Raw genomic sequence first — 21,679 nt, forward strand, 5'->3', positions numbered from 1 at the left:
TTCGACAGAAATCTGTGAAAAGTGATAAACAACTCTAGAGCAAGATCCTAGAGTCTTTTGGTGATGATTCCGAAATAAAACATTTTGGGGAATAACGTTGGACTACAATTTAAACTCCAGTACCAAATAATGAAATCTTATAAGTTTCATCATAATTTTTTAATATAAAACAATATAAAATTAATTGAAACTATATAAAAATTCTAATATTATACACGCACTTCGTCAATGAACTCAAAATATTACACTTATCTATATTACACACCACTAACAAGATCTCTACATAACATTTTTATAAAAATACTTTTTTCAAGTAAAATGTACAATTTCCTCTTAGTTATTTTAAAAGTTACGATCTTAACAAAATTCATATTTCATTTAATAATTAACTTCTCTTGTGATGACCAAATTCAAGATTTTTCAATTTTTCTGCTTGTCTTAATTTCTGCCCTCAACCTCATCAACTGTCATAATTAGAACGATCCATTAAAAAGTGAAACATAATTGAAAATATTTGGAAGGAATCAAAATTCTCACTTAAACTTAATATATTATCAATTGATACATCACTATTATCTACATAAAAACGAAATGCAAATATATATTAGGATAGTTAGAAAAACATTTTTTCTAATGCTCCTAATACATATTTCTCTCGATGAAAAAAGTCGAGTTCATGCAGTTTCCTATTTAGTCGAGATGGAATTTTTTTATTATATAATAGTAATTGTAGTCCCGTATTGATTTCTTGCATTGAATAAACTCTGATAACCCTTATATGTGGATTCGGTCAGAGAGATAATGAACACAAAAGTATTAAACTGACAAGAAAAAAAAACTGAAGTTGAGAGTTATTAGGAATTTGTCGTTTTTGCCCCAATTAATCAAGGTTGTGTTATCGTGTACATAACTAATTGAATGTAATTACTTAATATCTTTAAACGATGACGTGTATCAATTAACGAGTAAATTCTGAACTTCCGTAATGCAAGAATGTAGTTTAAACAAACAACAGAAATTCGAGGATGTACACGCAAAACTTGTATTATACGAAAGTATTGATTATGTATTTAGATAACGAGGGCACACGCCTAAGGAGTGTTCAGTAATTTCTAGAATTTGGTCTTGAATACATTTTTCCTTATTGACAAAAAAACAATTCACATCATACTTAAACTGTGTCTTTTCTTAACCATAGCGAGGAAAATGTTTTCTCAGCGTACAATCTCTGATATTTTTGCAATTTCGGTGCACAATTCAAAGTAGGCAAGTATTTCTCATACATCAACTATGTTTATGTCTCGGAAATCGAAGTAATTAATTATACTGCCTTATACTTCTTCTCGTTCCGACTAACAGCGAAAATAATTCAGTTTAAACCACAAATCTCTTTCGATATAATATACAATATTTGATTTATACTACGATTAAGGAAATAATACACTCCTCTAACACCAATACATTACAGATACAGAAGAAACTGAAGGTTAATCCTCAATTTTTTTCAAAGATCCATTCCAATACCACAACAAATCCACATCGCAGGTTAAATATCCTGTTAGATCAGGATCAAGCAATCTTCAAGCGCTACAAGACGAGGTCTTCATCTCCAAGAGATAATCTCGCCAGATAATCAATATTGAAGCAGATAAAAGAATCTCTAGATATGAACGTTCTTAACAAGCACTTATCTTTAGATGTCTCAATTCTAGGATTTTGAAAATTCGTGAAACTTTTTCCGATTGAAGGCAAGTTGGTTTAATTCCTTCACTTATTTCATATTGGGATGTGAAGAATTGAATATACCCAAATAACTCTATGTTTTATTAGTAGATGCTTCGAGAACCCCAGTTTTAAATGAGGAAACTGAGTGATAGAAATGCAAGCTAATAGTACTAAACAGCACACCATTATATGATAGCTGGGTAGTCTACTAACGACAAAGATTCATTTGTAGGTATATTCCAAAGGAACGAAATTTCATCTTCATATTGTCAATGAAGATCCTTACTATATGAAGGCAAGTGTATTGTCTGTATGTGAAAGCTTTCAATATAAGTGAATGAAAAATTACTTTTTTAAGGCTATATTAGAAAAAACCCTACACACGGTGTCCCTTTCGATAACCAATGACCTGAACAATTCGAATTGATTTCATACAGTCCCTCTATTATCGATTAAAGTGATAATTTATATTGTATATCATCAGAAAAAGACAATTTTGGTTTGTTTTATCTTTAAGAAATAGGAATGACTGTACTGAACGATCGTATCAACTCACGAATGAACTCCTCATTGTACCTTAATATAATATAGTATCCCTGTTTATATAATATTGTCGTTTAACATAGACGGAGCTATCTCTTGGAAATATAAGGCAGCTGCATCCGCATAAAATTAAAGTATATATTGAAAGAAAGCTTTTTTCTGATTGATTCATGGTGTACCGCATTCACCTTAATTTAAATAACAACCATAGACAATAATATACCTTAATGATAATATGAAAATTACCAACATATTTTAAAATTGAAAATTTCGGTTTTCCAATCATTCCCACCCTCGTGATACCCAATAAAATTCTATGCTAGTATATCAAATAATGGTTTTTTAAAAACTATAAAGTTAAAGAAGCAGTTCGTTATATTGTGATATTCAATACATCATTGCACCTTCTGAAGCAGTCTTATGAAAATCAAACCCTAGGCGATTATCTTTCAATCCTGAAAAAATAATTTCAGTAGTGAAAATAGATTCAGCTTTTTTGAATTTTTTTGATATGTTTTTTTTGTCGGCAAGTCTCATTTCAAAAATCAATTTCAATGTTTTGGTTCATCTAATTATTTGATCATATTTTTCGACGATTTTGATTTATGTTTTCATTGTTCCAACCTAATCCATTCGATTTTATGATATATTTATTGATGACTATTTACAATAGGTATAATATTCGTTTATGTACAACAAACAATGTGGATTCTGAGAGAAGCAGTTAAATTAAGAATCTATAAAATGGAAGATGGCTGAAATTCTGTTTGGAAATAAATGATTTATAAAATTAAACGAAAAAAATTTGACGGATTGTTTTTCAAAAGACAAGCTTCAGGCACAATTAATGTCCCATCCGGAGACAAAACCGAATTCTTACATAGGCCTTATTGCTGCAATATCAGAATTGTAACTAGTTGTTTGTCGAAGGTCCACATCTATTCCGAGAGAACCATCGCTAAGATCTTGAATTCTAGGTCTCCTACCTCTCTTGTGATGAGTGGTCGGATGACATCGGCAGTCACAGTGCATTACACATAATGCAACTGAAGTAGCTAAGGTGATTACAAAAGGAACCGCAAAATAATGGATGATTACAGCAACTTGTTCGTCTTTTTCATAATGGGAAAGTACAACAGTACGATTAATTTTCGAGTGATAGCACGGAAATTCAGTTCCTTCTATGCCATATGTTTCGGTAAAATTAGCACAAAGTACACTAGGCGGATACCCGCACCCTTTGATATTCACGAGAAGGACCGCATCGTCTGTCTGATTCAGCGAAGAGTCTATTGGAGATGACTCGTTGTAACTTACGTAGATATGAGTACAATGATAGGCATCACTGGTGCAGCCCTCCCTGCAAGAGCTCCATGAACAATTCGCTAACCCAGTCAGTTTTTCCATACGTGTGGTGACACAGGTGACTGGTTCGGATACAAAATTCGACACCAATGTTGAGATGGCAGGGTCGACATAAAGAGGCACAAGGAATAGCAAGGAGGATCCGGCTGACAATGAAATGACGGCCAAAACTGCAGTCGAGTAGAATAAAGCCTGCTCACGACATGATCGGCCGCCTATAGGTTTCACAACCTTTTTCTGGGCTGTTAATTCAGCTAGTTTTCTTCGGCGTAACTCCTCTTGTTGATCTAGGAGCAGTTCCGAGCTGCTGCTCCGCATTGTCATTAAGACATCACCACCTACACCCGAATTTTTCAAGTTCGACTATCATTGTTGTGACACACTGACAAAACGACTGAAAGAACAGGCGTCCGCTCTTCTGCAGCGACGCTCGAAACGCAAAGCGCCCAAGAAACCCGTCATCCTTGGTCCAATCAGCAGATTTTCACATTTTAATTCTATATAGAAACTAATATCAAGATCACACAAATAACGCGCATTCTAGAACACAATAGTCAGTTGAAAATATGTTTTTCATAGACTAGGATCCGAAAAGCGAATAAATTCAGAGTGAATTTTCCTTTTCGTTCTTCATTCATGACGAAAAGACAAAGCCAAGCATGAAATTTATTCTCAATCATATCAATGGATATAAAATAATAGTTCAAGAAAGAAAAACCCTCAGTTTTTGAAGGTCCCAATAAAGATTTCAAGTTTTTCGAAATATATCCCAATTCCAAAGATCCTTTGGATAACTTTGGATCAAGGATCACGGCCTACAAGATCCGTAGAGGCTCTTATACGCAGTACCATTTTCACCGAGATGTCCTATAACCTCCACGCAACGCATGCGCATCATTTTCCGCCCGATGTCAATACATAACACTTTCAATCATTAATGCCTCGGGAATTTTATCACAGTCCAATAACCCCAAAGCGTTCCTATTTTCCTCACTGCGTGCGCAAACATTGAAAAAATACTAGCATTCGTGACTAAAGCAAAAAATATCAATAATTCCCTTTCGAAATATCTGTCACAACATTTCAAATGAGATCGTTGTCCCGCGAGATATTTCCAAATTATGAATAATCTATTATATACAAGCATTATTTCAGCTATGCTCGTTTTATTTCAATTTGAACGATTCGAATTCGTTAGATCTGTCCACGATAACAAATTATTCTGCGAAATTCAATATTACCTCTACCATGACGCAACATCGAATAAAGTTTGTAGTTTCACAGTCACACAAGTGTAATGGCTGTGTTTCATAAATAAGATACAATCAGACGAACAGAATATTTTATTAAAGAAATCAACATGGATGATATGACTCACAAACCAACTCTATTCAACAAAAATTATCTACACAGCATAACTCATTCTGTATCACAGTAACAAAATAGAAATATACTCGGGAATGACTACCAATTCAAGTAAAAACATCTTTGATATTCTGAAACTGTTGTACAGCCAAATCCACAGGAAGGTCAAACTTGTAGCAAGTTAAAGAATCCAAGCTATTCAAGCTGTCTTTAAATCCTGAAAAAAAATCATATTAGCACTCGAAATATAGCATCCATTAATAAATTATTTCGACACCAAATATAAGTCAGTAAAGATTCAATGAAAGCGCAAAATGATCTAAGCAAAACCAGTCAACACCAACATTTTTTTTATTCAATCAGCCAATCAACATTTTCACAAAAGCTTGTAAAATTGAAAACAGTTGCATTCAAGTGCAATTTTGATTTTGAAAAACCGAGCGCTTTCGTCCTATAAGGCCATTATCGGTGCTACCCTGAAATTTATAGCTGTGGCAACAATTATTTCGATAAATAAGGCAGGTTTTCTGTTTTTATCTTAATTTCTGTTGATGTTACATGGTTTTTATTGCCAGAACCATGTACACCCTGAAAAGTAAGTTTATAGGATCAGCACAACTATTGCCAACACTCAACAGCTATTATATTTCAGGGTAGCACCTATGATAGCCTTATAGGCCGAAAGCGCTCAGTTTTTCAAAACAAAAATTGCATTTGAACAGCGTTGTTTTCAATTTTACACACTAAATCCTCATTTTTTAGCATTCAGTTAAGAAACACCTGTATGCCATGAAAATTAAGACTGAACCACCACCCAAGCCAGTCTGAGAGTAAAACCTAGAACTCTGGTACCGTTGATCATAACTCTGACCTTAACGCTACCGAGCTGGCTAACCTAAGCCTAAAAGAATGATGAAAAGTCACTAAAAAAATTGATTCATCCCTAGTTAGTAGCCCAAAACCAGATTAGAAGAAAACCCAAGTTTTAAACTCGCCTTAATGAAATTCAATCCACAGTTTGTTGGATTTTGCAGATTCTCTTCATATAATTTTAGTCACAGAAGCTGACAAGGTTTTATGCATGTCTGCAAACTAAAATAAAGACAGTTGAGCTATCTACACCAATTGATGGAAGACAGTATATCATTATCCTTGTAGTTACAGACCTCCTTCATCATAAAGTGACCACCTCCTGTGCAATAGCGGCCTTCTGACTAAACTTCTTTTCCGCGTGTTCGGATCGTGCAGAAAGCGCGCGAGTAAAGGCGGAAACATTCTATCACCGTAGACGGCAGAAAAATCGTGCAGGTATGATTGGGTATATAAAAAATGTACAAGCGCGCCCAACCACAACCCCTACAAAACCGCTTTTCTCATTTTATGCGATCTTTCCGACAAGAAGGCCGCTAATGCAACGGCAAAAACAAAAGATTCGAATTGTGCTGAATTCAAGGACTGCTTGGACCTCCCTTTATGCTTCACGGCTCTCCACAAAAAAAAAACATAAGATGTTAGTATCAGAACACACTCTGTTATTCACCTGTTTTTGCTACGTAACTCCAAGGCTGGTAGTGTGCCTTTATCAATGGTTTACATTGAAAAAAGTGATTTAACCATGACACTAACTTGTTGGCACTGAAAAATCATAGTTTTAATGGGAAATTTGCATCATAAAATCAACTCACTTCAGTCCAGCACAGATGAAAGCTTTAAAATGAGAATCGTTGCTCCTCTTGTACCTAGAATGTGTAGAAATTATAGCTCCAATAGCACTCAGCATTGTCTGCTTGCTATTTATTGGAGATGATCCAGCAATATCTAAATTAAAACTTTGAGATAGTTTTCTTGCAGGGGTTGAGTTGAAATTTTCGCCATTTTTCAGATGATAATACTGGAGTATTAATTCCCACGCATGAATCGGTGTCTGGTCTGTTGAAGTCCTCCTGGGAAAACAACCAATGAATGGAACGATACTAGATGTATTATTAGAAACTGTGGAACCATGCTGCATCAAATCGCGAATACTGGTTGCTAAATATTTTCGCACAGCTCTTGTCAGTTGGACATTACACTTGACTCCTCCTGTTTCTGAATCACTGCTGTACTCCTCTTGGGCATGTTTTTGTTTCTCATTTTCCACAACTAATTCGCGAACATGGGATATTGCCATCTCGAGTTTGGCTCGAAGATCACTGCCAAAAAAAAATTAAAAATTAATTGATGAAGGATATGAAATAATGAATACCAACCCATAATGATTCACTTTAGTATTCTTCAAATCATTCTTTCTGAATTTCTGGGGTCCACATCCCAGTTGAAGTATTGCAAACATTTGAAGCAAAGTTGCAGTTCTCTGTATGAGACCTATAGTGTCAGTACTGAAGGGTTTCTTAACAGAATGATATGAGCAACCACATGAACATTTCGCTTGCTTTGTGTCAGTTTGTAAGTAGCTTATGAAACGTTCCAAGTCAGCTACTTGTGTCTTCAGTTGTGCAACAAGATGTTCTTTAACTCTTAATGGACTAACCAGTTGATCTAATGCAAGATTAATTTGTTCTTTAACATCAGCAGGTGTCATCTGAAGTGAATCAATAATAAATCAAACGGTAATACATTTTGAGTCATCACAATCATAAGAGACTCACTTGAAGGTATTTCTGCTCGTCGATTTCAAGATTCATTCTTGTTTTGAGTTCATTCAAAATGACTCTTTGTCTTTCTAATATAACATCCTGTGGAACAGCCGAATCCCCATTTTCAAATGCATATTGTTCCAATTCCCTAAGCTGAGATTTGAGTCTATCGATCAATTCTCTTTGTTGGGTGCGTCTCAGCCGGACAGCCTCAGCAAGACTTGCTTCATCCATCCTTTCCTGAACCATTCCAACATCTGGAATACCACGAAAGGCAAATTCTTCTAGGGATTTGAGTAGTTCTTCCCTATCTTCAGGTGGAGAATTCACAACTTGCTTCAGACGAAACTGTACCTGTATATTATGGTTTGGTTAGAGAGGAAATGTTAAAAGCTATAGACTTGCCTGTGCAAAATGGGTGGTCAAGGCAAACAGGGACGAATTGAGAAGTTCTTGTTCTTCTTCCAAGCTTTGTATCTTTTCAGCTGAAGAACTGAAACAAGTTTAACTCACAGTTATCGGAACAAGTAGGTATGTACTGTAATTCTCAACTTTCGTATAAAGTTTCATCATATAGATAAGTAATAAAACAAACTATCACTACAACCATTCACAAGAGATATTAGAGATCACTTACTGATCACAGCAGTGGTATTCAAATTTCTCCATTGCATTTGATTCATTATCTTGATCATTTGGTGCTCCGAGAGGATCCCATCTTTTACCAGTGGGTTGTTCCTCCAAAGAAGGTTCAGAAGAATACATATTTTCTTGATCATCCATGTCAAAGCTCCAAGAAAAGATTTATTCAGTATTGAAATTTAAAAATGTTTTTGAAAAAAGTATAGAATATGAGTGAGGACAGCATTGCAACTTCTTCAAGTATAATACACAAATTTCTACAATAATATTTGATTAAAACAGCCGAAATATGAATTTCAATGCAATTTGGAGAATAAATATGTACATTCAGACTTTCAGAGAGCCTGTGGTTCTTTCTTGTGATAGGTCTGTCAGAAAAATATACAGCATGATTACAGGCTAATCAATAATCAAATTTCAATTAATTTTTGAATTTTTCAATCATAAATTCAAGCTATAATTCTAATTCCTCTGATGAAATAAGAACAATAATATTAAAACTGAAAATCCGCTGCAGAGGACAAAGTGAGCTTTGCTCTTTGCTTGAGGTAGAGAAATCAGTAGACCAAACGAGGAAAATTGCAGTGAACTACTATTGATATACAAATAGACAGTTTTGACTGCGACTTTTGTCGTATTTCTTGATTTTTATTTACATATTTCCCACCTATGTTCTCTTTGAAATTTCATAAATGCAATGTTTGCCACTTGCAACATGCCTAACTTAATTGCAGCTTTTCATTTACCTCTACTAAAACAAAACTGAGCTATGGCTTATGATGGCAGAGTCACACACAAATAGCACTGATTTTCACACTTCAATTTTCAGGGAGATATACAAAAACAGTTGGCTCAAAAAAGTATCATCAAATTCAAAAAAGGTACTACTCCTGTTTGGATAGATTATGCGGTGTTTACAATTTCATATACAGTTAAACTGAAATCAACAAACTCTTATTTTTAGAAAAAAGAAAGATTGTGGATTGTCTTCTGTATTCATGATGATGTGAATGCTTTTCTCGAAGCTTATTCCGATAATAAAAGCGCTATACTACACAAACCATGTCAGTTCTTTTCTCTGAATGAAACACAACATGTTACCTCTTCGATTTGTCCAATTAATGAAGAATATGAATTTTGTATTACTCTCCTTGATCAAATTATTAAGCTGGCAGCTCCATCTCAAGATCTCATGATCGAATGGGTAGAAGTCCTACGTACTAAGCTGAAAGAGATGAAAATATTATGTCCAATAGAAAATTTATATACTAAGTTACCTGAGCCAAAAAATGGTCTTCCATTACTATCAACAAGAGATCCAAACTCACCATTGCCTCCACCCCCTGTGGGTACTAGAAGTGACCTTACAAGAATGATAAATGATGCACCTGGCACATCTGGTCGTTCTAGGAATCTGAATACAACACCTAGATGGAGGTAAAGTGAAAAAATGTTTCATTTACTGAGCAAAAATGTACCACATATCAAAATATTCCTCATCCTCACAAGCAATTAAAATGAGAAATTGTAATTGTGGTGTAAAACATTCTTGGCACATCCAATATACAATTTATATCTACACACAGTTCTTAGGCTTCTTCAAGTGAACTTGATAGTGAATATAATTTTTCCACAGATCAGAGTCCACTTCCTCATGTGATAGTTTCAGCAGTCCACAAAATACTCAAGAGAACGAAGTATTCAATTTTGAAAATTTGAACAGATTGTTAGAGACTCCTCCGTTATCTGCCCCTGCAAGTTTCAACCACTATGAACCTGTTTTCCAAGCGTCTTCCTCTCCAGGCCCTTCAACTAGACCTGAAATCGATTTTCAGAATAGACCTGTGGCCAATAGTTATACGAGATTTTTGATGCCACCCCCAAGACCATATAGAACACTAAGAGAACAACAAGTTCAACAGCTACAAAATGAAATGAAGCATCCAGGTGGTGTGAGACTTCAGCTGAGAAGAAGAGACTGTTTGAACGCAATAGCATTTGTAGATGCTTATGAATCTGTGTGGTATGTCTCAAAATTTTATTCTTTCAATTTGATAACCTTGTTCCGATTTGAAGGATTTGTGGATGGAAACAGAAGGAACATCCTATGCTTTACAATGCATTACACATTGGTGATCAAGTTTTAAATGTTGAAGGAGTAGTAGTAAAAACAGCATATCAAGTTCGAAGGATTTTGAAGAGCCACTCTGCTATTTATGTGAGTTCTTTGAAGAATATATTAATTGTTGATATTAATGTTAAATTTCCAGATCAATATTGTAATCAAAAGGATTCCATTCGGTAGAGTTTTTGTTATTCATCGAGAAACAGAGGGACAATCACTTGGTATAATTCAGGAAAATAACACAGCTGTTATCAAGACTGTACAAGCTGGAAGTTTGGCAGCTAAACATGGATTGCCTTGTGGAGCCATGACCTGCGATGGCACTGCCTTCACCAATTGGGTACTAACAGAAATCAATGGCCGTCCTCTAAATCTGTATTTCAAAAAAAATCAAGTCCGCGATCGTCTTAATGCAGTAGGTAGAGATATATCTATACTAGTGCAACCTCTAGATCTGGTAAAACAATTCAAAAAAGAATTAAAATCGATAAGGAACTACAAAGAGTATCTTTTGCAGTAAATTATTATTCATGTGATTCAAACAGTATTAAGGCATTTGAAAAATTGTTTTGTCGTAACAAATTCCCAAAATTTCGGGTTTAATTTAATATTTCAAAGTAATCTTAACTGAAAGATAATACTTGAAGATAACAAATAGGTTGAAAATAATATCTGGTAAAAATGCTGAGTAATGCTCTCAATGTAGTAAGCATTACTTGTGATTATTTTATGAATGGATAGATAAAGACAACTGTAATATACAATTATATTATATAAGTGAATCTAGGTCTGATGCAAAACATTCTGTGATCTTAAATATTGCACTTTTGTATGATATTCGAATAATCGAATTAGTTTTTTGTCTATGAAGATGACTCATAAGGAGCAATAATAACTGTATGATATTTTACTGTAGCTTTTCGAAATAAAAGATGATATCAATAAAATTTATATTTCAACAATTACAAGGTAATACATTGTCTGACCGTAGTCAGATATAGATATATAACACTTGGTCAATGGTAAATCACAACATAAGTTATTGTAAATTATTTGTAGATAAAAGTCAACAAAAAATAACCTCTTTATTTGTAGACGGTTGAAAATCAAAGAATAACGATTCATAAAACATTTATAAAATACTTGGAGGGAGGGATGGGGTGTTATAGCAATTAGTTGACTTGGCGAATTACTATCCTATTAATTCTTTTTTGTTTTTGTACCAACTAATCTTTTAGAAGAAATGAGTTCTGTGAAAATCAATGTTCCCATAAAAACAAGAAAAGTTCCAAACCAGTGGTACGCTGTGAATGGATTCTTAAAATATACTATAGATATCACCAAAGACATAAATTTTCTAAGAGTCAGCACGAGGGTTACTGTCAATGAAGTGCATTCAGTTGTTAAAATATAAACTGAACTAATACAGAAATATTGCGTTATAACATTAAAGAGGAGAAACACCCAAAGAATTGGCATTCCTATCTGAATCAGTGGAATTTCAATCAATTCAGAATTATTGGCAATAGAAGCATGTTCCAATATACTGCTTCCATATAAAATGAAACCAGGCAAAGAAAACAGATGCTGAAATTAAAAATCATTATTCAATAAAATTCATCATCAATAATAAAGTAATATGTACCTCAACTGAAATACAGACTACAGATGAATGAAAGGGTAATGCTCAGCTCAACTTACCGTATAATATAAAGCTTCACTTGGGAATTTCCCATGTTGTTTGTATAGTGTTTCTTGATAAATACCCATTCGAGCTGATAATAATAAAGCAGAAGTTAAAAGCAGAATTCCTATCATCCACCAGAAGAAATACATTGAATCTTCATCAGTACTCGAGTCTATTGAATCAGTCATATCACAATCTGAGCAAGTCTGAAATTTTTCAATTTTAAAAGAGTAATGACTTCACACTATGCTTTCCTTACAGGTTTTGGTTTTTTATTACCCGTAGCTAGCGTACATATAACTATTCCTAGAGTTATCATAATCACAGATATATATTTATCCATTGTATACTTCTTATTCAAAACAATAACACCCATTATTAAATTTGCAATGAGTGATCCCTAGAAATTAAATTATGAATCATTAGACACCACACAAAAAAGTTACTTACCGCTCTGAAAATCATATGTAGCGGAACTGGTATATTGAAAGCAAATGCCCAGTTATTAACAACACTAGTACTGAATAACATTACGACCAATAATAAATATATCTTTATTGGTATATGCGGTGGTACAGTTCCACATTTTGAGGTAAAAATGAAACCTTGAATTGCTATGAATAAGAATTGTAAGAATGTTATCAAATGCCCTGCTCCTGGATCTAATCTAAAAAGAAACTTTTCATTCGTAGAAGGACCAGTATTTCAAAAAAACTCACTTTATGATATATTCTAAAAACACATTGTTCAAGCCACAGCCTAACAAAACCATACAAACAGCATAAACCGCTTTACCCTTCATTTTTTATGTATCTGTAAAACAGGTGATCTTAGAATGGACAATGAATTTCAACAAACCCCTCAAATACATGAAACTAATTTGAAATTAGAAGATAATATTCAAGAGGATACTCGAAATACTGAAGGTCATACTTTTAGATAATTTTCTAAGATTCATTCATTTATACCTACTATACCAAGATATAGAAGCTAATTCTATTTAATTTAACCCTGAAACCTTCCAATGTGTGATGTAATGTAATTTACATAGTTTTGTTTGTTTAATGTTTCAGTTTTTCAGTTTAGGCACAGAGCATTCTGTACAATCTTTGCTCCACACTCCACAGAACACACTTTGATCAAAGATCAATTTTTCTAGTTTCTATGATCTGAACTGACTATTTGCTATTTGTTTACATGCTGTTAGGTTATGTCAGAGATAACAGATGGTTTTGTGAAGTGTGAACAGCATTTATTTGAAGTTATTTTATTACTGAATTGAATTGTGGATATTTTTTCGATCAATATTGAGCAAAATGGATGCCAAACTACTGAAATCTTTAATGGAAAAGAAATCTAACGAGACAGCCAATAATAGACTTGAATCTTTGAGACTTCCTCGAGATTTAAGTCTTGGTGGAACTAAGCCAAAGAAAATTTATCAACCAAATCTTAACGCTCAGCGAACAAAACACAAAGCTAAAGAGTAAGGATGCCGAGATTCATTGTTCATAATCTTATATGATTTTATTACAGAAGCATAAAGAAATTGCAACCGACTAAAAAAGAGAAACCTAAACCACAACCTAAGAAAAAGGTCTTAGATAGCAAGAGATTTGTGCAATCCCAAGGTGTTTTCTCAGAAGGTTCTGCACTAGAAAAGAGGTCCACTGGGTTCAGTGAAAGAACTAAATATGAATATAATTCCCCGTCCCATATTGCAATACCCACATTTACAAAAACTGATTCTGTTGTGAGTAAACTTATATTTTAATGGTCTTTCATCTATTTTTCTTGAAATTTTTTAAGGTTGATGATGATAAAGAGGATAACATTCTCACCAGTTTGATAAATATGAAAGTAGACCGTGATGAAAGATTAGACAATGCAGAAGTATGGAACTTCACTCCTCTCTATAACAGTTGTGACAAAGGTAATATGCATATATTTCAAAGTAGTTAGATTGAAATCGTCTAAAATATTCTTTCTAGTTGAAATGGAACCAGTTGATCCGTATTTCTGTAAAGTAGAGGAAGCTGAAGTTAACACAAGATTGGCCCTGATAAAGGTAAGACCCTGTTCAATTTTATAAAATCAGTCATTTTTGAAGAATAGTATAACATTTTACCTAATTATAATAAACCAAATTAAAATTTGGAATTTAATTCTCTTCATTAGTGAAATGAATTATTCATCTTGTTGTAGATGCCAGAATCCTTAGCAGGAAAAGGTTTGAGTGATGATCCAAATGTTACAAAAGCATTAGACTATCATTTGAATATGATGACAGAAGGAAAAATAGGCTCATTACAAATCACACGTTCAGGCAAAATGTATATGAAAATAGGAAAAATGAGGTACCTAATGGAATCTAGTCATTTTTCTGCTGGTCCAGAAACAATTGCTACATACATGGATGCCCCAAATGGAGAAAGTAAACCCAAATTCGCTTTTCTGGGAGATGTTGAGGGAAGATTCAAACTCATTCCAAAATGGAAGGAATCGATAGAATCGGTTTAGTTGATGAAATATGTTCAATTTTGTTTTATGTTACTTGTTATATTTTTCTCAAAACAATTAAATTGTTTCATCCTGAGTTAAAAAGTTGAATGAAGGTATTATCATACATTCATCAGATATTATGTAATGTGTGAGCTGAAATAATTGAGTTATTATAATAGCTTATGTTACAGTATGTTGAGATTTTCATGTTTATGTATATAGTAGTGAGTGAAATAAAGATATAATATATTTTGATAATAATATTCCGAAAAGATGATTCTTCAACCACTTCATCTGGTTTTAAGATTAAATGCTCTCTTATTATGTGTTACGAAGTTTGAATCATGTTGAATAATTGAATTTTTTGTGATTCTTTAATTATACTGGTGAAAAATATTTTTCTGGTGGGAATATACCTCAATAAACAAAAGTTGCTTAATAAAATCATCTTCAAACATGTACTTTTCTACCGTATTTTTCCTATCAGAATTACACCCTTGGGAGTAGAATTGTGCTCCATTTTCATGCCCCTCTATTTTTTACGTTCCTTCGTCATTCCTTCCTTACAGAATAACATAGACGCATCGTGAGAATTATAGATGAAGGAAATAAAACAATAATTGAAACCCGAGATTTTCGAAAGCAATTACATAAAATTCGTCCGAATCTTCAGGGTAAAATAGGTTTACTCAGAATTCTACTTCTTGTTGACAAAATCATTTTCAAATATTGATTAGCTCTTATCACATTTGCAATTCTAATCAATTATTGAAGTATTATAACACGATAAGATTCAATTGCCTTGTTTTCCAACATAACGATAGCGAGGAGACACGCATAAAATATTCCCGCAGTCAACACCTTGCTTGAGGTGTTGGTGTAGGTAATGATTGTAGTTCACATTACCCACATCTTTATGTTGAGGAAATTACAACAAGGTTAAAAAATATTAAAAAATTCAATACATTCAGAATAGATTGTTTTGCAATTTTATAGCTCCGTAGGTAGTAGTCCTGTAATTCTTGGAGGGAGTAATGAATTAATGGTAGCCTGAATTTGCTGATATGCTTGTTGAATCATTTCCGAAAAGTTGTTCTTGTAAAGCGTAATAAATTGTGTAACCGTTCGTTTTTTTTTTAAGAAAAACAATTCATAATTTTTCCAATTTTACAGAATCTTAATTTGAGAAATAATATAATTTCGTTTATCTTTGCATATTATGGGCAACAAATCCCCTCAGAGACCGCATTTGGTCCTGAAGATATAGACACTACTGATAATGAATATCTTCGTAGAAACTATCAGTGAAATCGACATGGGACGAGTCAATTTATTTAAAAGAAAACATGTGTCAGTTGGGAAATATGTGAGTGTTCAATAAACGTGAATATTTATGAACAGGTAAATAATAATTCCACTACCTACACGAAGATCCTAGTTATGATGAAATTCGATCGATAACTTGAGTGAAAAACTTTTTGCTGCTTCGATCATTGATAATTTTACTTTAACGATTATTGCATTGATAATTTTAACCATATTCTTTCCATATTAAAATCATCAAATTTGTCGAATTCATAAATTGGTATGAAAATAAAGTGCAAACAAAGATATATAGTCAATCTAGGCGAAGAAATAACTAATTAGGTCTTATATTAGTGTTATTCTTAGAAGATGAATTTATATATTGAAGAAATTTGAATAATTATATATGTTGAGAAGAATAAAAAGTGAAATCCTCTCCTTCAAAAGAATTCAAGGTACGATTGATATTTATAGACCGCTTCCGGTAGCCGGAAGTAAATCAAATTCGCAATTCTTCTATATTAATATTAAGATGCGGAATTTGATACATATAAGTTATTAAACTTATATGTATCAAATTCCGCATCTTCTTAGTATATTCGGTATGATTCACTTCATTATTAATCATCCTTCTGAAATTTTCGGGATTAGACTTATCAATTGCATGAAAAGCTCGGTACGCAAGAGTGCGAGAAAAATAGCACTTTTATTCACGAATAGACCACTGGCGTAGATAGGTAGGGGGCAAGATAGCGACATTTCATAAAGACACTATGAAACAAATATGTGTATAAGCGAAATTATTTGATTGTTCCTGCTAAGGTAGAGCAAAAAAGTCGAAAATTGTTCAGTTCTCATTGAATCTACACACCTATATCTATTGAGATAATATCCATTCCGTTTTACAGTTGTGATTTCATTATTATCAAGAGGGAGTAGAAGAGACTGATCTAACGAATACTCAATCATGGCTCTGAATTCAAGTAAGTATTATCATTCTTCCGAAAGATTAATCAGCTGATATATGATCATATATCCATTATTTTTTCAACGGATTATAATTCCAGTTTCGTTGAACAGAAATCAAACGTTTAAATCGAATAAGGACTAATCAATATGTTTTTCCAGGTTTATCAACATGGAGCAGGAAAGTAGGGAAAACAATAGATAAGCTCAGAAACACTGAATCTTCAGAAATTATGTTCATTGCGCCAAATCCAAACAGAAAACAACCTTACAAGAGAAATTCCACCGGTAGTAGTGAATTGCACAATTTTTTTGATAAATTTGGTGAACGTTGTACGAAGGACGATTTAAGGAATATATATGATAAATACAAACGTTTGAGTGAAAACGACGAGATCCATACAAACATGACTTTACGTGAAGAAAATCTAAAAAGAAACCAGAGTTTATTGTCTGGAAACTATCGACTGAGCGAAAAGCAACTGATGGACTACCTGATGATCATGCAGCCCGATCCAGAAGAATTCAAAAATTTCCTAGATTCATTGCCGGGAGAAGAACAGGAAAAGCAACAAAGTTCGCCCCCCAAAAAAATTTCGCACTTCAACAGAATGATGAACATGTTTACAAGAAGATACAGTAAATCTGAATCCGAAGACGAAAGCGATACATTGAGGTCGAAAAGTTCGTCGACTGGAACTTTAACGAATATCTCAAATTTTTTCAAGTACAAACATAAGCGCAAAAATTCATCAAATTCTTCAGTATTGACATCCAGTGATACCGAATACGATAGCGATGTTTCGATGTTGAGTGTTTCCTCTTTGGATAGGTGCAAAAAAGGCAATATTAAATATTCTGATTCGTTTCACACAAACGAGACAAAAAATAGAATTAAAGAAGAATATCCTGAGTTGACGACGGGAAATGAAGATTCCTTTTCTATAACAAACAGCCAGGAAGAGAAGAAGAAGGTAACGGGGAATTCCATTCCTTCTGGCTTTTTCAGTTTCAAGCCTTTCAAATCTAATTTTTCGAGTAACGAGAAAATGGAAGATCAAACCGAGGGAAATGTGCGGACGGTTGGGAAAAAAAACGAACCGTCTTGCAATAGGGATTCCGGAGAAATGACTGATGCCTGTGAACAATTGAGCAACTTATCCATCAACAAGGGACCGAAAATTGCCAAAGGCAGAGAATTTAAGTATGTAAGATTGAAAGTTTCTGATAAGGAATCTATAGGACTCAAGATTGAACTTAAAAATAAAAATTCCGAAGTCCCCACCATGGTGATCACGGAAATAATACAAGATTCCATCGCTTACAAGTAAGTATAGTTGGCCAATCATCTATTTCATAAAACTAAACAGCATTATGTTCATTTTCAGAAGTGGAAAATTAGAAGTAGGTGACGAAATAGTTAAAATAAATAGCGTACAAACTGAAATACTCATTTCAAAGTCCCTTGAGCATGTATTGGAACCGAAAGATGGGGAGTTGGAATTATTGATTATCAGGTATTCCTCTGAAAGAGAAAAAAGAATGAAAAGTTTGAAACGAAGTAGCTCCATACAATTAGAAAGCCCCAACGTCAAAAGGGAGGAAAGGACCAGATTGGGACGAATGGGATTAACAAAAATAGTAGATCATATAGATACTCGAAGAAATATTTCTTTAGATGTAATTCTTAAGTGCCCCACACAAAATGATATCGAAAATAAAACGAATATTAATGAACACAAACAAGCAGAGATAGAGTCCAGAAAGTTTAGTGATTTTAGATTACATAAAACTACCGACAACAGAACGCATTTAGATGATAATGAAACAAGAGTAACATTCGGTGATAGCATAGAAAGAACGACGTCTGAAAAGCAATTCATATTCAAAAAACCCACTGACAGAAGTTATAAAACTTCAAAATATAAAACAGATATTGAAGAAAATGAGACAAGAGTAACTTTTTGTGAAGAGAGGGATAAGACTACACAACAAGAAAACACCACAGGAACTAATGACCAATATTCACATGATTATAACGACAGAGCTGACGATCAACATCCTGGCTTACAAATTATTTTCACCAAGGGTCCAAATATGAAATCATTAGGTTTTTCGATAGTTGGCGGTAAAGACTGTGTTAGAGGACCAATGGGAATTTTTGTGAAGACTATTTTTGAAAATGGCCAGGCTGCTGAGAGCGGAAAATTATTTCCAGGTAAAAAAATTATTGTTTGCCGTACATTTTTTAAATTTTTTTCTTCTCTTACAGGTGATAAAATTTTATCAGTAAATGGTCATTCCTTTCAAAATATGACGCATCTTGAGGCCGTGCAATTCTTCAAAAATATAAAGAAAGGAAGTGTGCTCATAAAAATTCATCGACGTCAAAAAATCACTACTTCCTTATTGTAAATCGGTTCAATTTATCAAGTTATATAATTCAAATATATATACTATTATTTGTTCGAAACAGTATTTTTCATTCTGAAAATAAAACGAGTTCTACGATTGAATCCCATGTACCCTATCAATTATTCCGTTTGAAATGCTCAAATGAATGAATGTGAACATACTGGTATAAACGAAACTAAGTTTGGAAGTATGATCGAGGCATTGTTTATACAATGCCTCGATCATACTTATGGATGTCCTTATGGACAGCAATCCTTATACAATGATCGATATATCATCATGATCCTCCCAGCAGTTGAACCAAGGTGTGATATCCTTGAATTCAGCCAAAGATTAGACAACTCACAATACTTTGTAATGCATCAATCGACTCGTTTTGAAGGATTGAAATTGGGGAATGAAACATGTCTCCGGAACTTGAATTTGCGGCGTCGTTTAGCGTGCGCATATCTATCAATTAGCTTTATTTGAAAAGAATTCATTAATTATTCATACTCGTACTTGAAACAAAAAGCTTGTGTCGATTGAAACCGACTTTTCTCGACCTCTACTCCCACGTAGTTGGTAGTGCTGATAGAAATTGTCAAAGTATATGTTGTCTATGTCAAAGTCTGGTAACCGTCAAAACTGGAGCGCCATGTTTTCGTTGTCGGAGTTTTATTTTCGCAAAATATTTGAAAACATCGAAAGTAACTGCACCAAAAACTGAAATCTCCATGATTTGAAAGTAGACTCGTAACGAATTTGTTGTAAATATTCTTTCATATTCACCTCTTAGAAATTAAGGTTAAGTGCTAATTAAGAGTTAATTTAAAACTCACCAGACTGAACATAAACACATTAAGAAGTATGTGTGATTAAGTTCTGCATTGAACATTACTTCAGGTTGCGTATTCGAAATATGTGAAAAAGTTGAAAGCGTAATCAAGAGAAAAAATGGCTGGTTCATTTGATCCAGAAGATAAATCAAGGTGAGTTTTTCCTTCCAGTTGGAATGACTAACAAAGATAACATTAATTAAGAGATGTCATAGTTTGTTTTCATTTTAGTTGGTATTTTGGCCACATGTCTCGCCAAGAAGCTAATGATTTGCTTGAGGCTGAAAGAGAAGGTGGAGTCTTTTTGGTTCGTGATAGTTCTACATGCATTGGAGACTTTGTACTGTGTGTCAAGTAAGATATAATTCGAAGCTTAAGTGATAAAATAATGCATTATGTATTTCTTTCACAGGGAAGATAGTCGTGTTAGCCATTACATCATAAATAAACTGCAACATGATGATAGAATTACTTATAGAATTGGAGATCAAGACTTTCCTAATTTGCCTGAGTTACTTGCTTTTTACAAATTGCATTACTTAGATACCACACCATTGATTAGAACTGCTTCGAGAAGAGTTGAGAAAGTTATAGCTAAATATGATTTTATTGGTCAGGTATGGATCTGCTTTATTTTATCATTTGATGGTTATCATTTTTTTTGTAACGAATTTATATTTATAGGATCCTGATGATCTTAATTTTAAGAAGGGAGATATATTAACTATTGTGTCTAAGGATGAGGACCAATGGTGGACTGCAATAAACAGCAGAGGTCTTAAAGGATCCATTCCTGTACCTTATGTTGAAAAAGTATACTCATCTGATAACTAGTTGTAATAGGGGGCTGAAGTGTTTTTTTTTTCTAGTATGTGGAGACGCAGCCGTCTAATGATATGGCAAGGCCTAATTCTGGGGAGACTTCTACACAACTGCAGGCTGAGGCTGCAATGAAGAAAAATCAGATTCAGGTAGGAATATTGAACTTTCCATTAGTGATTTTTCATTGAAAATAACTAATATAAAATTTCTTCTACAGAGGCAATTGCCAGCTAAGGCGAGAGTGAAACAAGGAAGAGTACCCAATGCCTATGATCAAACTCAATTGAAGCTAGAAGTTGGGGACATAATAACTGTTACCCATACAAATATAAATGGCCAATGGCAAGGAGAACTTAACGGCAAAACTGGATTTTTCCCGTTTACTCATGTTGAATTTTTAGATAGCGATAATGAAAGTTAATAAATTTAACTTTTGGTTCGCTGAAAGTGTATAGGTGCTCTATGTATATTTATTACTAACTAATAATAGTTAACTGATTCTATTTAATGTAATAACTATGGGCTTATTTTATTATGTATGATCAATTACAAATTTTGTGCTGAAAGTTGTATTTTCCATTATTATACATATCAATATTTAGTTAATTGCAGTGTTTTATTTTTACTCAAAAAGTAATTCAAATTTTGATGACTAGAGAGATCAAAACGCTACTAATTAATAAATTAGTGTAAGGAGTACTATCATTTACAAAACCTTGAATTTGTACTCGCAGGTCAATAAAGAGAAATCGTTTTTTAAGAG

At 33.5% G+C, this 21,679-nt stretch overlaps 7 protein-coding genes across 12 annotated transcripts; 4 read left to right on the forward strand and 3 right to left on the reverse strand.

Moving 5' to 3' along the window:
* Window positions 1–1,368: 1,368 nt before the first annotated feature.
* On the reverse strand, window positions 1,369–4,035 carry LOC123322094 (protein tipE). Its single transcript, XM_044909940.1, has one exon. The coding sequence runs from the start codon at window positions 3,955–3,957 to the stop codon at window positions 3,145–3,147; it is 813 nt and encodes a 270-aa protein (XP_044765875.1). The 5' UTR covers window positions 3,958–4,035; the 3' UTR covers window positions 1,369–3,144.
* Window positions 4,036–4,961: 926 nt separating this feature from the next.
* LOC123322075 (RUN domain-containing protein 1) lies at window positions 4,962–9,505 on the reverse strand. 3 transcript variants are annotated; one of them, XR_006539040.1, is made up of 9 exons: window positions 8,944–9,028; window positions 8,272–8,424; window positions 8,040–8,127; window positions 7,647–7,988; window positions 7,248–7,579; window positions 6,684–7,190; window positions 6,539–6,633; window positions 5,994–6,090; window positions 4,962–5,215 (listed from the first exon to the last, which is right to left on the reverse strand). XR_006539040.1 is itself a non-coding variant. In XM_044909913.1 (8 exons), exons 2-8 carry the CDS (start codon window positions 8,415–8,417, stop codon window positions 5,106–5,108), a joined length of 1,620 nt encoding a protein of 539 aa, XP_044765848.1. In that variant the 5' UTR covers window positions 8,418–8,424; window positions 9,378–9,505; the 3' UTR covers window positions 4,962–5,105. The 3 variants fall into 3 exon arrangements, 2 of the variants coding, with proteins under 2 accessions (XP_044765848.1, XP_044765847.1); XM_044909913.1 differs by lacking the exons at window positions 5,994–6,090; window positions 8,944–9,028 and adding an exon at window positions 9,378–9,505; XM_044909912.1 differs by lacking the exon at window positions 5,994–6,090.
* On the forward strand, window positions 9,019–11,348 carry LOC123322078. The gene is made up of 5 exons (XM_044909918.1): window positions 9,019–9,157; window positions 9,241–9,713; window positions 9,913–10,299; window positions 10,353–10,494; window positions 10,547–11,348. Exons 1-5 carry the CDS (start codon window positions 9,053–9,055, stop codon window positions 10,919–10,921), a joined length of 1,482 nt encoding a protein of 493 aa, XP_044765853.1. The 5' UTR covers window positions 9,019–9,052; the 3' UTR covers window positions 10,922–11,348.
* Window positions 11,340–13,201, reverse strand: LOC123322088 (UDP-xylose and UDP-N-acetylglucosamine transporter-like). 2 transcript variants are annotated; one of them, XM_044909931.1, is made up of 6 exons: window positions 13,061–13,201; window positions 12,808–12,901; window positions 12,539–12,755; window positions 12,348–12,488; window positions 12,103–12,294; window positions 11,340–11,988 (listed from the first exon to the last, which is right to left on the reverse strand). In XM_044909931.1, the coding sequence occupies exons 2-6, from the start codon at window positions 12,888–12,890 to the stop codon at window positions 11,602–11,604; spliced, it is 1,020 nt and encodes a 339-aa protein (XP_044765866.1). In that variant the 5' UTR covers window positions 12,891–12,901; window positions 13,061–13,201; the 3' UTR covers window positions 11,340–11,601. The 2 variants fall into 2 exon arrangements, with proteins under 2 accessions (XP_044765866.1, XP_044765867.1); XM_044909932.1 differs by having other exon boundaries at window positions 13,057–13,175.
* Window positions 13,202–13,266: 65 nt separating this feature from the next.
* On the forward strand, window positions 13,267–15,049 carry LOC123322091. Its single transcript, XM_044909937.1, has 5 exons — window positions 13,267–13,574; window positions 13,625–13,841; window positions 13,898–14,021; window positions 14,080–14,156; window positions 14,294–15,049. Exons 1-5 carry the CDS (start codon window positions 13,405–13,407, stop codon window positions 14,606–14,608), a joined length of 903 nt encoding a protein of 300 aa, XP_044765872.1. The 5' UTR covers window positions 13,267–13,404; the 3' UTR covers window positions 14,609–15,049.
* Window positions 15,050–15,182: 133 nt separating this feature from the next.
* On the forward strand, window positions 15,183–19,334 carry LOC123322072 (PDZ domain-containing protein 2-like). Of its 3 annotated transcripts, none has more exons than XM_044909906.1 (5): window positions 15,183–15,991; window positions 16,804–16,878; window positions 17,024–18,188; window positions 18,250–19,079; window positions 19,134–19,334. In XM_044909906.1, the coding sequence occupies exons 2-5, from the start codon at window positions 16,863–16,865 to the stop codon at window positions 19,274–19,276; spliced, it is 2,154 nt and encodes a 717-aa protein (XP_044765841.1). In that variant the 5' UTR covers window positions 15,183–15,991; window positions 16,804–16,862; the 3' UTR covers window positions 19,277–19,334. The 3 variants fall into 3 exon arrangements, with proteins under 3 accessions (XP_044765841.1, XP_044765843.1, XP_044765842.1); XM_044909908.1 differs by having other exon boundaries at window positions 15,183–15,956; XM_044909907.1 differs by lacking the exon at window positions 15,183–15,991 and adding an exon at window positions 16,214–16,350.
* A 334-nt stretch (window positions 19,335–19,668) lies between these two features.
* Window positions 19,669–21,522, forward strand: LOC123322095 (adapter molecule Crk). Its single transcript, XM_044909941.1, has 6 exons — window positions 19,669–20,247; window positions 20,326–20,448; window positions 20,507–20,711; window positions 20,779–20,907; window positions 20,964–21,065; window positions 21,134–21,522. Exons 1-6 carry the CDS (start codon window positions 20,213–20,215, stop codon window positions 21,335–21,337), a joined length of 798 nt encoding a protein of 265 aa, XP_044765876.1. The 5' UTR covers window positions 19,669–20,212; the 3' UTR covers window positions 21,338–21,522.
* The last annotated feature ends 157 nt before the right edge of the window (window positions 21,523–21,679 follow it).

The sequence above is a fragment of the Coccinella septempunctata genome, chromosome X (genome assembly GCF_907165205.1).
Source record: "Coccinella septempunctata chromosome X, icCocSept1.1, whole genome shotgun sequence".
NCBI classification, from domain to species: domain Eukaryota; kingdom Metazoa; phylum Arthropoda; class Insecta; order Coleoptera; family Coccinellidae; genus Coccinella; species Coccinella septempunctata.